The sequence below is a fragment of the Zonotrichia albicollis genome, chromosome 4, assembly GCF_047830755.1.
Source record: "Zonotrichia albicollis isolate bZonAlb1 chromosome 4, bZonAlb1.hap1, whole genome shotgun sequence".
Lineage (NCBI taxonomy): Eukaryota > Metazoa > Chordata > Aves > Passeriformes > Passerellidae > Zonotrichia > Zonotrichia albicollis.
Genome location: NC_133822.1, coordinates 45,143,800 through 45,156,902, shown reverse-complemented (window position 1 = coordinate 45,156,902; position 13,103 = coordinate 45,143,800). Strand labels below are relative to the sequence as shown.

The 13,103-nt window shown below is 38.5% G+C and overlaps 1 protein-coding gene across 1 annotated transcript in view; it reads left to right on the top strand.

The window, feature by feature from the left end:
• PTPRQ (protein tyrosine phosphatase receptor type Q) overlaps nucleotides 1-13,103 on the top strand; it is a 130,544-nt gene that overhangs the window by 64,934 nt on the left and 52,507 nt on the right. Inside the window, exons 42-43 of the mRNA XM_074539671.1 lie at nucleotides 1,308-1,577; nucleotides 12,509-12,841. Coding sequence (XP_074395772.1) covers nucleotides 1,308-1,577; nucleotides 12,509-12,841 — 603 coding nt within the window. The remainder of the gene's footprint in view (nucleotides 1-1,307; nucleotides 1,578-12,508; nucleotides 12,842-13,103) is intronic.

Genomic DNA, 13,103 nt, shown 5'->3' with positions numbered 1-13,103 from the left:
AAAATAACTGAAACATTAGCAGTATCAAAAGCAGCTGGATAAAAGATTGGCAAATGAACTGGAAATTATATTAGACAAATAGAAATTTTTAAACTTCTTTTTTTTTCTTTTTAGAATTTATTTTAGGAAGGAAGCTAGCCACTAAAAGTGAAATACATAACATTCCACTAAAAGTGAAATACATAACATTCACTAAAGAGAACCCGTGAGTTTGTGAAACTGGCTGTTGTGCAAAACCAGTTTTGCACAACAAAACTCTTTTTCCAGGTCAGAGCAACCCCTAGACTCTGTAAGAGCTGTCAGTGCCAGGGAACAAGCATGGGTTAGGGGGCTCCCAGGGTCCTCTACACTGTTAGCAAAGGGAGCAGACCGCAAAATGAAAAGATCCCATATGATGACTACATGTCTGCTAGGATCATGCTTCCAGTGAAGACACTTTCCAGAACCAATAAAAAAGAGTTTCTGGGGAAGAGTTCTGCAGTTTATTGTACCGAAGAGTTACAACACCGTCAGAAATCTGGACCATCACTGAGTTGTTTCAGTTTGTCTGTTGGACTCAGGCAGCTGAAGGTGGTCCTCCTCAAAAGCCATGGTCATCCATCAGTTGTTTCATTTCATCACTGACATTCCATACTTGTGTTACTTTCTTTATTTCTCTTTAACCAGTTGTTCATAAATAATTGGTCTATTTTCAAAGTGATTGTAGTATTTTCTACCTTCATTAATTTTTATGAGCATTTAAAAAAAAATTTTTTGCTACAACCAGCAAATAGATGGGAAACAATAAGTTGAAAGAATTGATATGAAAGCTCTGAAATCTGCCCAGTGACTTCTGTACAGAGAAAAGTGCAGAAGGGCCTGAAAGAAATAAGGCTGACAGATATATAGGAGAACAAATAAGGAACTTCTACTGTTGATGCTGTTGCTATATATATGGAGTAGGTACATAAAATGTGTATACTGTGTATGTTATAGTACACTGTGTTTAAAAACACATGGGGGAAATATGAGCAAAAAGTTTTGTTGAGGAAACAAAGCTGAAGCCCACAACTAGGAAGAAGGCAGATAGATGGCCTCTTCTCTCTCAAGTACTAACATGAGTCACATTCATAGCAGTTGGAAAGGAACTATCTTATGAGGACAAAGTCATAGTTTTGTTCTTTCAATGTGTTTTTTATTAATATCTGACACTGCAGTGTTTGACTCTTGCTATGAACACCGTGTCTGCTTCTCTAATGATACTGTTGTGTAATTACAGTTTTAGTTGCATGTGCATGTTAATCTTTGGTGCCTGTGTGTCCTTTAAGTGCCAGATGCTGTACAGAACATTCGCTGTATCGCCATGAGTTGGCAATCGATCCTAGTGCAGTGGGACCCTCCTGCTTCTGCCAACGGCATAATTACACATTACATCATAGCAGTCGAAGGAAATTCTACAGATTTTTCATCTTCTGGTACACTGCATACTTTCAGAAATCTGCTTTCCAACGTTACTTATCAAATTAAAATAAAAGCTGCAACGTCTGCTGGTGAGGGTGAAGAGCAGATATGCAATGCCAGTACACTTCCAGAGAAAGGTAAATAATTATTCAAGTAATTTTTTTGTTTAATTTAAATGATGACTATGAAACAAGCAGGCATGGAAAAACTGCATAAATACAGACTGTTAAATAATTCTGTTGTTTAAATTTCTTGCTAATAAGGAATGAGAAGAAACAGGGCTTCCTCTTTGTCCTATTATAGAACACACCTAGTGATGAGAATAAATTGCCATTTTTAAAAGCACAGCGCGAACATCTTTTCCTATGTGAGTTTGAATAGTTACTTTATTTATTTAGATTGCTGTATAATATCTGCTTTGTTCCTAGAGTATTTATCATATTTGAGACTCTATGTCTGAAAAAGTTTTTGGGAGTGAAATTTTTGTCGTTTTGCTTTTGCTAACTGGCAGTGGTATGAATGCAATGGCAATAAAGCTGTTCAGAATTCAGGAAATTGAGAAGAATTTAGCCTCTGCAAGCAAACTTTGTAATAACTTTTCATGGGTAGGATTTTTTAACGGAAGAAGGAAAATTGTGACCTAAATCCAAAGAAAAATATAGACAGGTTTTCTGGCATTGAAGTGAAAAATTGTTACCCAAAGTCTGTCTTCCTTTTTCTCTCCACACACACACTTCACACTTCACCTAATCTTGGCAGTGCTTTCACTTGACATGTGGAACATGGAGATGATATTCAATGCAAAATAGAATTAGTTCCATGTGAATAGCTGTGTACCTATCTTCTAAACTGAAAGTGGAGAGGAGCTCATCTGAATCCAGGAAGCACAGGTGTGTTTCAGTCCTCCAGTCAGAGATAATTGTTGCTCTTGGGACTATTTCTTGGGATTTTTTTCTTCTTTTGTGATAGTTAAATATACAAATAAAAAAACATTATGTTAAGCGAGAAACATCCAGATAAGATTTAATGTTTCTTCTAAATTACAGGAGAAACAATTGCATTTAGCTCTTTTTTTTTTGTGTTATCTTAAGTGAGATCAATTTATGCAATGGAGTTGAGGAGGTCTCTATTTCAGAAAAGCTGGGTAATTACAAAACACAGGGGTGGGATGGAGGAGTGCTACTGTACCCCAGAGCCTTAGAAACAAAACTTAGCTTTTGTAATACTTTATTACTGTTTTTGAATAACTTTAAAGATGAGTTGCAGCACTTGTATATACTTCAACAGAAAGAGTGAATTTTCTCAGATCTGTCAAATAATAAACACAAGACTCTGTGTCAGGAGCAGGGTTTTGGTTCAGAATGACAAATGAAGGGAAGCAGCTCGGCTGTGCAGACTTGGGTCAGACATTGCACTTGGGGGAGCTCAGACTTACCCTTACTCTTAGATTCCCTGTTGCTAGCTTCCTGAGTGACATGCACCTCCACTGGATCCCTCCTGTGGATCCCTCCACAAAGCCATGGTCTCCCATTATGAGCTTTGATTTTCAAATTTCTTAAAATTAGACTTGTTGATGTGCATGTCTGAATGAATCTAGACCACGTCTGTGTTGTCAGCTGAGCTACTGCTGCTTTGGTTCCAGATCAAATGGATGAGCTCCAAATGAAGACAAGCCCCTTGCTGGCATATTTTGGCCGGCATTGTGAAAATAGCCAGGGTTGTACTTTGGTGACTGCCCCTCCTCATGATACAGTCTATCCCACTAAAGCCTGGCAACATCTGTTATTTGAACTATGATGTGGCACATTTCTGATGAAAATTTTCTGCCTAAATTGGCTTCCTTGTCAACAGTTCCCCTACAAATGCTGCCAGTTTGTGATCCCTGATAGTCCCCTTCTGTCCAGAGCCTTGGCAATTTAAGACTTATGCCTGGTTCATCTGTCCTCTGGTTTGCTCAGAAACTTCTGTTCATCAGCAGGGCTCAAAATCCAATTTTGAAAAGGCAAAGGCATTGTTTAAGTATTAGACATGAGCATACTCTTACTCAATGTTTTACGGTGTTGGCTGGAAATAACGTAGTGCGTTTGAGCTGCTGTGCTCTATGTTAGATATGTGTTCCTGCATTTCTGGACATTTCACAAATGCAGTCAGAACACTCAAATCTTTCTTCTACACCGTGGCTGCTGAGGAGCCAACTCTCAGAGCCAGAGCAAGACTGAACGTGGGCATGGAGTTCAGACTTGGAGATAGCTGCCTAGGAGGGATGTTACCCTCTGGTAACAGAGGAGAACAGGAGACTTCCTTGGATCTTGGACGATGGCGGAAAGGCTTCTAGTGGTGTTAAAGAAGCCTGAAACCTGAGAAAGTTAATTGTTGGGATTTCTGAGAAATTTGGGAGTGGATATTAATTAGCCTTTGAGGAAAGACTGAGAAAGCTATGGATTAGGACTGCTAGTGTCCTATGGTCCATGTTATAAGGAGTTGTGCTAGCAAGGAGAAAAAAACCCCACTTTATAACACTCTTTATTTTGTAACATTTGTTTCATGTGTCTTATCACTAGGAGCTTTCCTAAGTGAAGGATTTATACTAAAACACATGTGCTTTTTGCCACAAGCTCTGCACTGACCCTTTCTTGCTTTGTTGTTGCTTAGTCATATTTACAACAAACTAGTTATTATTAGGACATTTCTTTAGCTGTGTGTTTGCATGAATTGTTTTGTAGTGACTGGATACTAGGAATTGGAGATTCATGGATGGGAATGGAAACAGTTTTATAGCTGTTGTCAGCTTCTTATTTATGGTGGTCTAAGATTAGTCACAGAATATGTAGCCAGCACTGAGTCACTGACAATGCATTTATTTCTGACATAAAGTGAAATCGAATTTGGCTCAGTGTCTCACTGCATAGCATTTGACCTTTAAATTCTTGGCAAGATTGTTTGCCTTTTTTGAGGTAAATTTGTTCATATCTAGGTACAATTAAACATCAATCATAAAACTTAAATTTATGAGGAGATTAGTAGTGTTTTTTGTCTAATCTAGCTCCATTGTCATGGTAAACCACCTCTGCCAGGGTGCAGTATGTCATAAAAGCTGTCGGCTTTGTAGTGAAAGTATTAGTTTGTGATTAAATACATTATAAGGGATATCAAAGATAATATACTGTACATATACATGCAAAAATGAGTTAGGATTTCATGACTGAATATATATCCTTGGATTATTTTCAAGATAATGCACTTACTAAAATGAAATTTCATTAAGGTTGAAAGAATTTTTAGAAGCAAGATACAGCCATTAAACAGTAGGAAACTTCTCCAAAAGGCACACTAAAGCTGTGAATATTCAGTTAACTCACAAATCTGGGACAATTGTAACCGTCATTCAGTTTACAATAAAAATAGAACAATTAAAAAACCACTTGAGGTATGCAAAGCTTGAATAATAAAAAGAAAACTGCTTCTGCTTTAAATTTTTTCATTTAGATTTTACTTTATAGACTTTTCACTGTTTTCTGAGAATATTAATCATATTGATTGCAGTACTAAGACACAGAGAGTAATTTCCCCACTTCTCCCCCTTACTGCTGGTCATACCTGATATTATACCTGAACACAGTCTAAGAAGAGGTTGAGGCCCCCACTGTACTCTGGTGACAGTCCTTACCATTTGTTTTCTGCTAAACAGAGATGCATTCATGATGACTTGCATTTAAAAGAAATATAGCTAGAAATTTGCCCAAGAAGCATTTTTTCATTTAAATTCGGCTTCATTATCCAGGCCATTAACTTGTAGCTTTACACAGAAGTATGCCTTCTGAATAAAGAAGAGCAGTGCCTAAAGGAATTGGTGATGGGAAACTTTCTCAGGTCTTTTGGTGTGGGGGTGGCAAATTAGCATCATCTTTTGTTACATGTGCACAAAATGTCTTTACACTCTGCACTCGAAAGGTTCTGGATTTGTATCTCCAGTACGCAGGTTCCCACTGGAAAATGTGGGCTTTTTTTAATCAAGACCTTTGAGAAGTACAAAGCATAGCAAGAGCTTAAAGCCTTCTTCACATCCAAGGAAATGCTGTCTCCTTCACCATAAATCCTTTTCTCAGGATGTGGCAGTTCATGACAGCTCTGAACTGGAGTTACATGATTTTCCTCATTAAGTAGTGAAGAAAATGACAGATGACTGTATGATGCATTGGAAGAATATTTAAACCCATGCCCTCAAGGGGTTTTTAGGGCTGCAAGTAGGATGTGCAGTGCAGATGGTTTGCCCTGGTTATCCTGAGGAATCAGCCTGCTGAAGAGCCACTGTGTTAGAAATGGCAGAGCTTCAGTGTCCCCTGTCACTAATGCAGAAAAGGGCGGTGTGTTTCACTGTTCAATCCCTGCTGCAAATTCACATTTTTAAATTGTATTAAAGTAAAATAATCCAAAAATTTCAGAGGGAATTATTTGAAACGTTTCTTTCCAAGATGGCTGATTTTTTTCCCAGATTTAATTTTCCTTATGTAATTTGGACTTCTTTACATCTTATGATTAATTGTCTGGTCCAAATTTAAGTTGATGGCTTTGAGGCTGATGGGAAATCTTCACTAGAAAAATGCAATATCACTTGGTTGCTGCCAATGAAATTGTACTGGTGTGATTTTTATAAGAAGGTTGATAAATTAGATTATTCATATAGCATAGGATAAAGGAATTTCTGTATTTTTTTGTAGGGACTAGGTCAACTCTGCATTACTATATAAGAAACGATGGTGACATATATGTACAAAGCTGACATGTATACCATCTACAGGTCAAATAAAAATGTTTACTGAATAGCAGACAGTGTTTTAGTTTAATGGAAAGCTGAACATTTAAGACTTGAGTACAGGTAGATTTTTACTACTCTTTTTAGCTTAAAGTAGTGCATTTCTCTCTAGATTTGCATGATTTTATTTTTCAGTACTTAGATCCAACAGCTGGACACTGAGTTTTCTAATGTGCTAAGGACAGAGAAACATGGTCCATAGAGGCTCTTTTAAGACGTGCTCTCAACTGTGCAATTTCCTTTAAAGCATGTCTGATAATGTCAGTCCCAAGTCATGGGGAAAAATAGTATACAGTTTTTTACATTTTTATGTTAGCAAAATAATTTTAGTCCTATTCATGATGTACTTATTCATACTGAGCAGGACTTTGTATCATGATGACTCCTCCTGAAGTTAGCATTCTATACTCAATTAGTATTTAGTATGATCAGGGTTATCAGCTTAACCCATGGAACTCATTTTTGTAACTAAGCTTTCAAAATTTAATAGAGATAGTCAGTAAGAATATTTCTTTTCAGTTATTTCTATTTTCTGAAGACTTTTTTTGCTGTGTGCCCACTGCTGTCGGTTCTACTTTGTTCTTCACTTTCCTCCTATTGACGCTCTTAATACCAACAGACTTCTAGGCTGCCGCAGTCCTTTTAATCCAAACTCCAGCTACAAGCAGCTGTTCTGTAGGCAGGCTTTTTTTTATTAACTTTGTTAGGAACTATGCCATATCATATTACTTCTTCTGTTCACAGCCTGTGCAGCTGTAGTTGTTGCTTTCTACAAAAGTCTCCACAGAACGCCATAACCTCTCTTTTCTCAGTAGATTTGTGTATGTGTCTGCTGCCCTCAGGTTATCTTTGCATTGTGAATAAGGTGTTTTCTACCACGTGTTTTTTGTTAGTTTAAACCAGTTTTGCTGGCCAATTTTAACTTGATACGAGTGTTTCCACTGTGCTTTTTCTACCAAGAATTTCCTTATATTTATGTTGTCAAATAAAAACTTACTCCAGAGCAGTCCACCCGCTTTGGAAGGACTGATTAGAATTATAGCCAGACAAGCATAGGGCTGAGATCTGCCAAACTAACTTCTATTTAGGTGTTTAACTTTCTGTCAACTTCAGTGAGAGTTCAGGCATGTAAATAGGTTTTAGGAGCTTAATATCCCATGCGGATCTGATTTCAGTGACTTTGCATTGAAATTTAGGCATCATATGAACAATGGGAGATGAATCTGAAAATACCTCATTCCTCTTCCATTCCAGAAACTGAATTCACCAGCATTTCATGGTTAGCCTCTCTGCCAGCTCCCTGGCTGGCTTTCAAAAGCTGAATTAGAAGCTATTAAATGGAAAATTAGGTGGAGTACATTGCACCAAATGTTTCAGACTTAGAACAACTCCCTACTCCCAGAGATAGTTGAATTACAGTAAACATAATACAATACAATATACAATACAAGGGAAAGACTGTGAGATATGTGATGAGACTTAAGGGATCCTAGGTATGATTCTTGGGAAATTTAAACTTGGAATTAGGATGAGAATTTCCACTAGCCAATCAGAGAATAGTCCTCAGCAATTAGTTTCTTACAATACCACAATCATAACCTTTCTCATGCCCTTTCTTTCAGTGCACCTTTCTGGAAATTTGGATTAGTAATACAATTCCCATGAGGTACATATTAAATTGTCAGTGTATAAGAATTGATAATAAGTCTTTATACAGTTCCAATGTAACCTGAAATACTATTTGAAAAATATGCAGTTTCTGGCTTCCATAATTTTTAGTGTGAACAGTGATCACTTCATCATAGTTAAGTCATGTTTAGAAAATTTAGACAAGCTGCATGATTACTCTAGGAAGCATGGAATGGTTTGTTCAAATCAGTACCATCTGTGGAGAGAAAAAGTTGGGGGAATTTTAGTCATTCTTGAGGAATGGAAATCTGATTCTCCATGCTAGAGTAATTGTAATCCTCTTTGTATCTGTAACCCAATAGCATAGCTGTCTTGAAATTGTCTCTGAACACAATCACCAAGTTCAAGAGACACTGTGCCACTGGGTGTCACTGCTCTTCACTGGGGCCCTAGGACCAAACGTCTTTGATCTGCTCCAGTTTCAGGTCACATCTTTTCATTTGTTCCAGTGAGTGATTACGTTTATGTTTGATTTGCCTAGGTAAGGAAGGAGAAAAAGTTAGCTTGATTTTAAAGTGACTAACATTTAAGGCTCTGATTCCATTTTAAAGGTCTATCTAGGGAATGAGAGAGAAAATTTTACTGTGAATTCTGCTGACTGACTCTTGATTTTTAGGTTACAAATATTTTGTTTATATAGGTGTCATGGTTTGAGCCTGGCACAGGGCCAGTGCCCCCCCATGAAAATGCCTCACCCTGGTGTCTGCTGTGAGATGTGACCAGGAATAAGCAAAACAGGCTCTAACTTAAACATAAAGAACATTTTATTACTTAAACTACAGGAAAATAGGGAAAGACTATAAGGAAAAGAAAAAAAAGAAATTGAAAACCTTACAAAAAACTTTCCTCCTCCCCACTCCCTGACTTTCCCAATCCGATACATTCTCCTAAATCAACTGCCCAGCCTTGGCCCCACACTTTAGTATACTCAAACTGCAGTTCATGAAGAGGAAAGGAGTCCTTCTTGTTCCATAGGCTTCCCCTGGAAACACACTGAAACCTCGTGTGCTTCCTTGTCACTTCGGCACCGCCCGGAAAAAGTCCTTTTGCCGCTTGTGACATCTTCCTTCCATGCCCAGTGCTCTCACCACTGACGGCATGGACCAGAGCTGCTTTTAGGGTTGTCTTTCAAGGATGCCTTGTCTCACTTCAAAAAGGCACAGTCTCTGCTTTGGGACATCTGTCCCCCCCATATTTTTCCAACCCCCTGGGGCCGGGGGGTCCTCACGAATGAACCCTCCTGGTTTTGAGGCACTGCCTCCCCCTAAATGCAGTCTGTGTCACAGGAACAACTGAGTCCATGGCCACAAGAAAAGTCCAGCCAAAAGGCCACTCCAAATCATCTCTCCCCATCCAATCATCTCCACGTTCTTCGGGCCAGGTCCTTGTCTCATCTCATCTCTTATCTCCCTTCTTATTCAGCTTCGAGGAGGATTAGCATTTTTGCAAGGCCCCAATCATGAAAGAAAGGGTTAAAAGTTTTCAGTCTCTGTCTATCTCAGAATGCTGGTAGAATGCTGGTACTCCCACAGGTGCTGCTGCTCCACCGGCCAGGCTGCGCCCTTCCCTCCCCTTTCTCCTCCTGGGCGGCTGCTATCACATTCAGACGCCGGCTCTCCTCTCTCTCTCTCTCTCTCTCCTGGGGGGGATGGCTGCCCGAGGGCTGACTCCCTGGGATCTTCCACCCTTCCATCCTCGAAGCCCCCTCAACCCCCATCTCTGTCCAGGCCCCGGGCCTACCGCATGGCTGCCCCTCCCCCGCCCAGCAGCAGCGGTCTGGACGGGGGAGAGATCTGACCTCTTCGCCGCGATGTCCCAAAGAGGGAGTGCCAAGGGCAGTGCCCTGCTTCTAACCCCTGTGTATTCTCGGAGGTGTGTCCAAACCCCACTGGCTACACTAGGTGCCAGTCTCAAACCTAAAACTTTCATTGGTTTGACCACAGCTTCCCAGAATTCCCACTCCTTCCTGGTCAAACCACCACATTAGGTCTTTATAAAGTGAAAAAAAGACAACAGAAAATAGTTATCCAAGCCTTTGTGTGAAAGAAGAAATGCTTGTCAGATTGTCTGCTATCAGAATACCTGCAAGTTTATCTTTTAAAATGGTTGTTTTCATGTAGTGTTACTGGGATAATCCCAGGTGTTACTTTCAGCCTTGTGAAGATAATATGTATGGGCATCTTCAGCAGTCAGTTGGAAAAAGGGCAGATAGAAAGAGAAACATCATTTCTCCACCCTCCATTCTTCCCTCACTTTCAGTGAGTTTGTCTCTTTTCCAAATACAAGGAAGACTCATAGAGGCTGGATTTATTAGAATTTTGTTAGTCTGCCAGAGAGCCCACAAATCAAAGCCACCACCGTTTTGCCTGATACAATTTCTAGTTCTGTGAAAGCCAAGTGTCTTTTCCTTCTTTACTGCAATACTGCTAACACTTGGTTATTTTTGATGTCATCATGCGTGTGGAAAATAAGGGAACCAGGTACTCTCCTTAAGAAGAAAAGGCCACCATGGTGTCTAGACCATGGGCATTGCTCTTCCTTTGTCTGTGACCAGCCTCTTTAACCTGCCTTGTTTTAGGTGCAGAGACTGCAGTTGTGCCAGCCAGGGCTTAAACCAGCTGCACATTTCAGCAGGTGAAAGTATATATTTCCACCTTTCTACTAACACCCAGCAACTAACCAGTTGCTATCTGCTTTATGACAAACCCTAGTATCTGTATTGGTATGTAGCCCAATAGTAGTTTTCTATTCTATCCCACATTTTATCATTATCATATTTGAGTGTATAAGAAGTCAAATTTTTGCAGTATCTTAACAGGATACATTGCAACAGAATAGAAGACTTATGGAAGAAAAATACAGGTGTTTTCTACTAACCATGTAGTATTTCTCTGCCTTTTTTTCCATAAAGTAGTAGTCAAACTAGGACATTTCTTGTAATTTACAAAAATAGCTAATACAGCTTATATAGTTTTTATGACAATATTGCAGTTATTTTTTGAAAGGGGGTAAATTAAGTATTACATCCCCAAATCTGAGCAAGCAAGAATGGTACTGCATGTTTTGATATTTTTTCTACTTTCTGTACTTATCTTCATGCTAATAGCAGCAGAGAAAAACAACTTAATTTTGATAGCATGGAGTATAATGATGGAAGTTTTCTTTAGCAAAGATTTTTTTAATATAGTTTGGTTTTGTTCTGTGTCTTGTTAGTGTGTAGCAAGATGGGGGCCTATGGGGCTGTTGCATGTTGGGGTGCTGGGTACTTGTGCATGAGAGCTCAGTGGAAGAACAAGAGATGGCCTATGGTTCTCTGCCTACTCCCTCTCCTGCAGACTCCATCTGCTTTGGGTTCATTTGAAGAGATTTTAATTTCTCAACCTTTTCATCAACACATCTTTGTCTGATTCAGAATTTATATTTCTTGTTAAATATCCATATTTAGTGGAGAAGTTTTATCTTATTATATTGTGATAATTTTAACAAACAAATTGTTGCAGACAAAATCAAACATCAGATATTCCCATAGGGCTGAAAGAAAAGAAAAAGGGGTGTTTTCTCTTCCCCAGTAACATTGGTCTGGGATCCTTTTCCTCTTTATGTAAGCCTTGGGATTTCTTCAGTTTCAGTTTGAGGATGTATCATGTGTTTTTCTTTTGCCAGTGATACCTCTTCCCCCAAAGACTCTAAAGCACTCTTTAAAGCTATGTGCACACAATGATTTCTGAGCTGATTTTTCTGCTCAGTTTTTTGCCATAGAGAGTATTAGTATTATCTTACAGAGTCTTAGAGATAATATTAGCTTTCTCTATGACTATGTGATATAGCACAAAACCATATGTCCAACTGCTCTGTGAAATCTGGGAGTGCGCTGCTGACTCAGTATAGACAGGGTAAGTGCGTGTACATGCATATGTATGTACATATATGCACTGCTTCTGTCTCATGGATCTGAATATAACTTCTTACAAATAAGTGGAAGCAAAATTTGTGGGAAGCTTATTTTATCTTTTATTCAGCTCTTTCTCTTAATGTTCTTGTAAAGCGCTTCTATAATGCCAGAGAAACGTATTCGTTCAGAAGGTGAAACGGGAGATTTACAAAACTTACCTTGATGTGTTGTGTGAGGATTTCACATATTAGCAAGAGAGGAGGAGATACATGAGTATTTCTAAATGAGGGCTGAAGAACCTCAGTTAGAACCCACAGTAAAACATGCTGTGGGTTTTAGCACAGAAAAATAACTTTGTGTAATATTCCCTCTATTAGTTGAGACAGTGCCCCAAAAGTAGCAATAGAAATGTAACATCTCTCTAAACTGGTTCTACATTCCATGCCTGCAAGAATATTTTTTTCTTTATTTCAAAAGCTGTAGTTAACATATGCTACCTAAATATGTACACTGTGATTTATGCCATTGGAAGTATTTCTTATTAAACATATTAATTTGAATCTTGATCTTTAGATATGCTTATTAAAATATGTTTTCAACAGTGGATAAAAGTCGTATAGTTGCAATCACTTTTCATTCAAATTAAGGTCTCTTACAAGTGTTTTAATCTATAGTTCCTAGTGCACCCAGAGATATTGTATTTTCCAATGTGCAATCAACAAGTGTGACCTTGCATTGGAGATCACCAAAATCTATCCTTGGCTACTTTCAAAACTACAAGATTACCACACAGCTACAATCCATCCACTGCAGTGACTGGGAGGCTATGGAATGTATTGAATATGAGATGCATCAGTATTTATATGAAAATGTCATGGATGACTGGATAGAAGACACAGTGTATGAACTGAAAAAATACAGATGGTACAGATTTGCTGTTGCTGCCAGTACAAATGTTGGTTATGGCAGTTCTTCACCTTGGATTTCAACTCAAACCCTTCCTGGCTGTAAGTAAGGATGTCTGCCATGTCTCATAATGCTATAACAATGTGATGTTCATTTAAATAACAAGAACTCTTGTTGAAGTTATTTCTTCAGAGACAATAAGGATTTATAGCTACTCTTGACCTACTATATATATATGTGTGTGTGTGTATATATATATATATATATATATATATGTGTGTGTGTGTGTGTGTGTGCGTGTATATATATATATATATAAATTGTGTGGTAGGTATACATACCTTATACTGACTGGTATTTCAA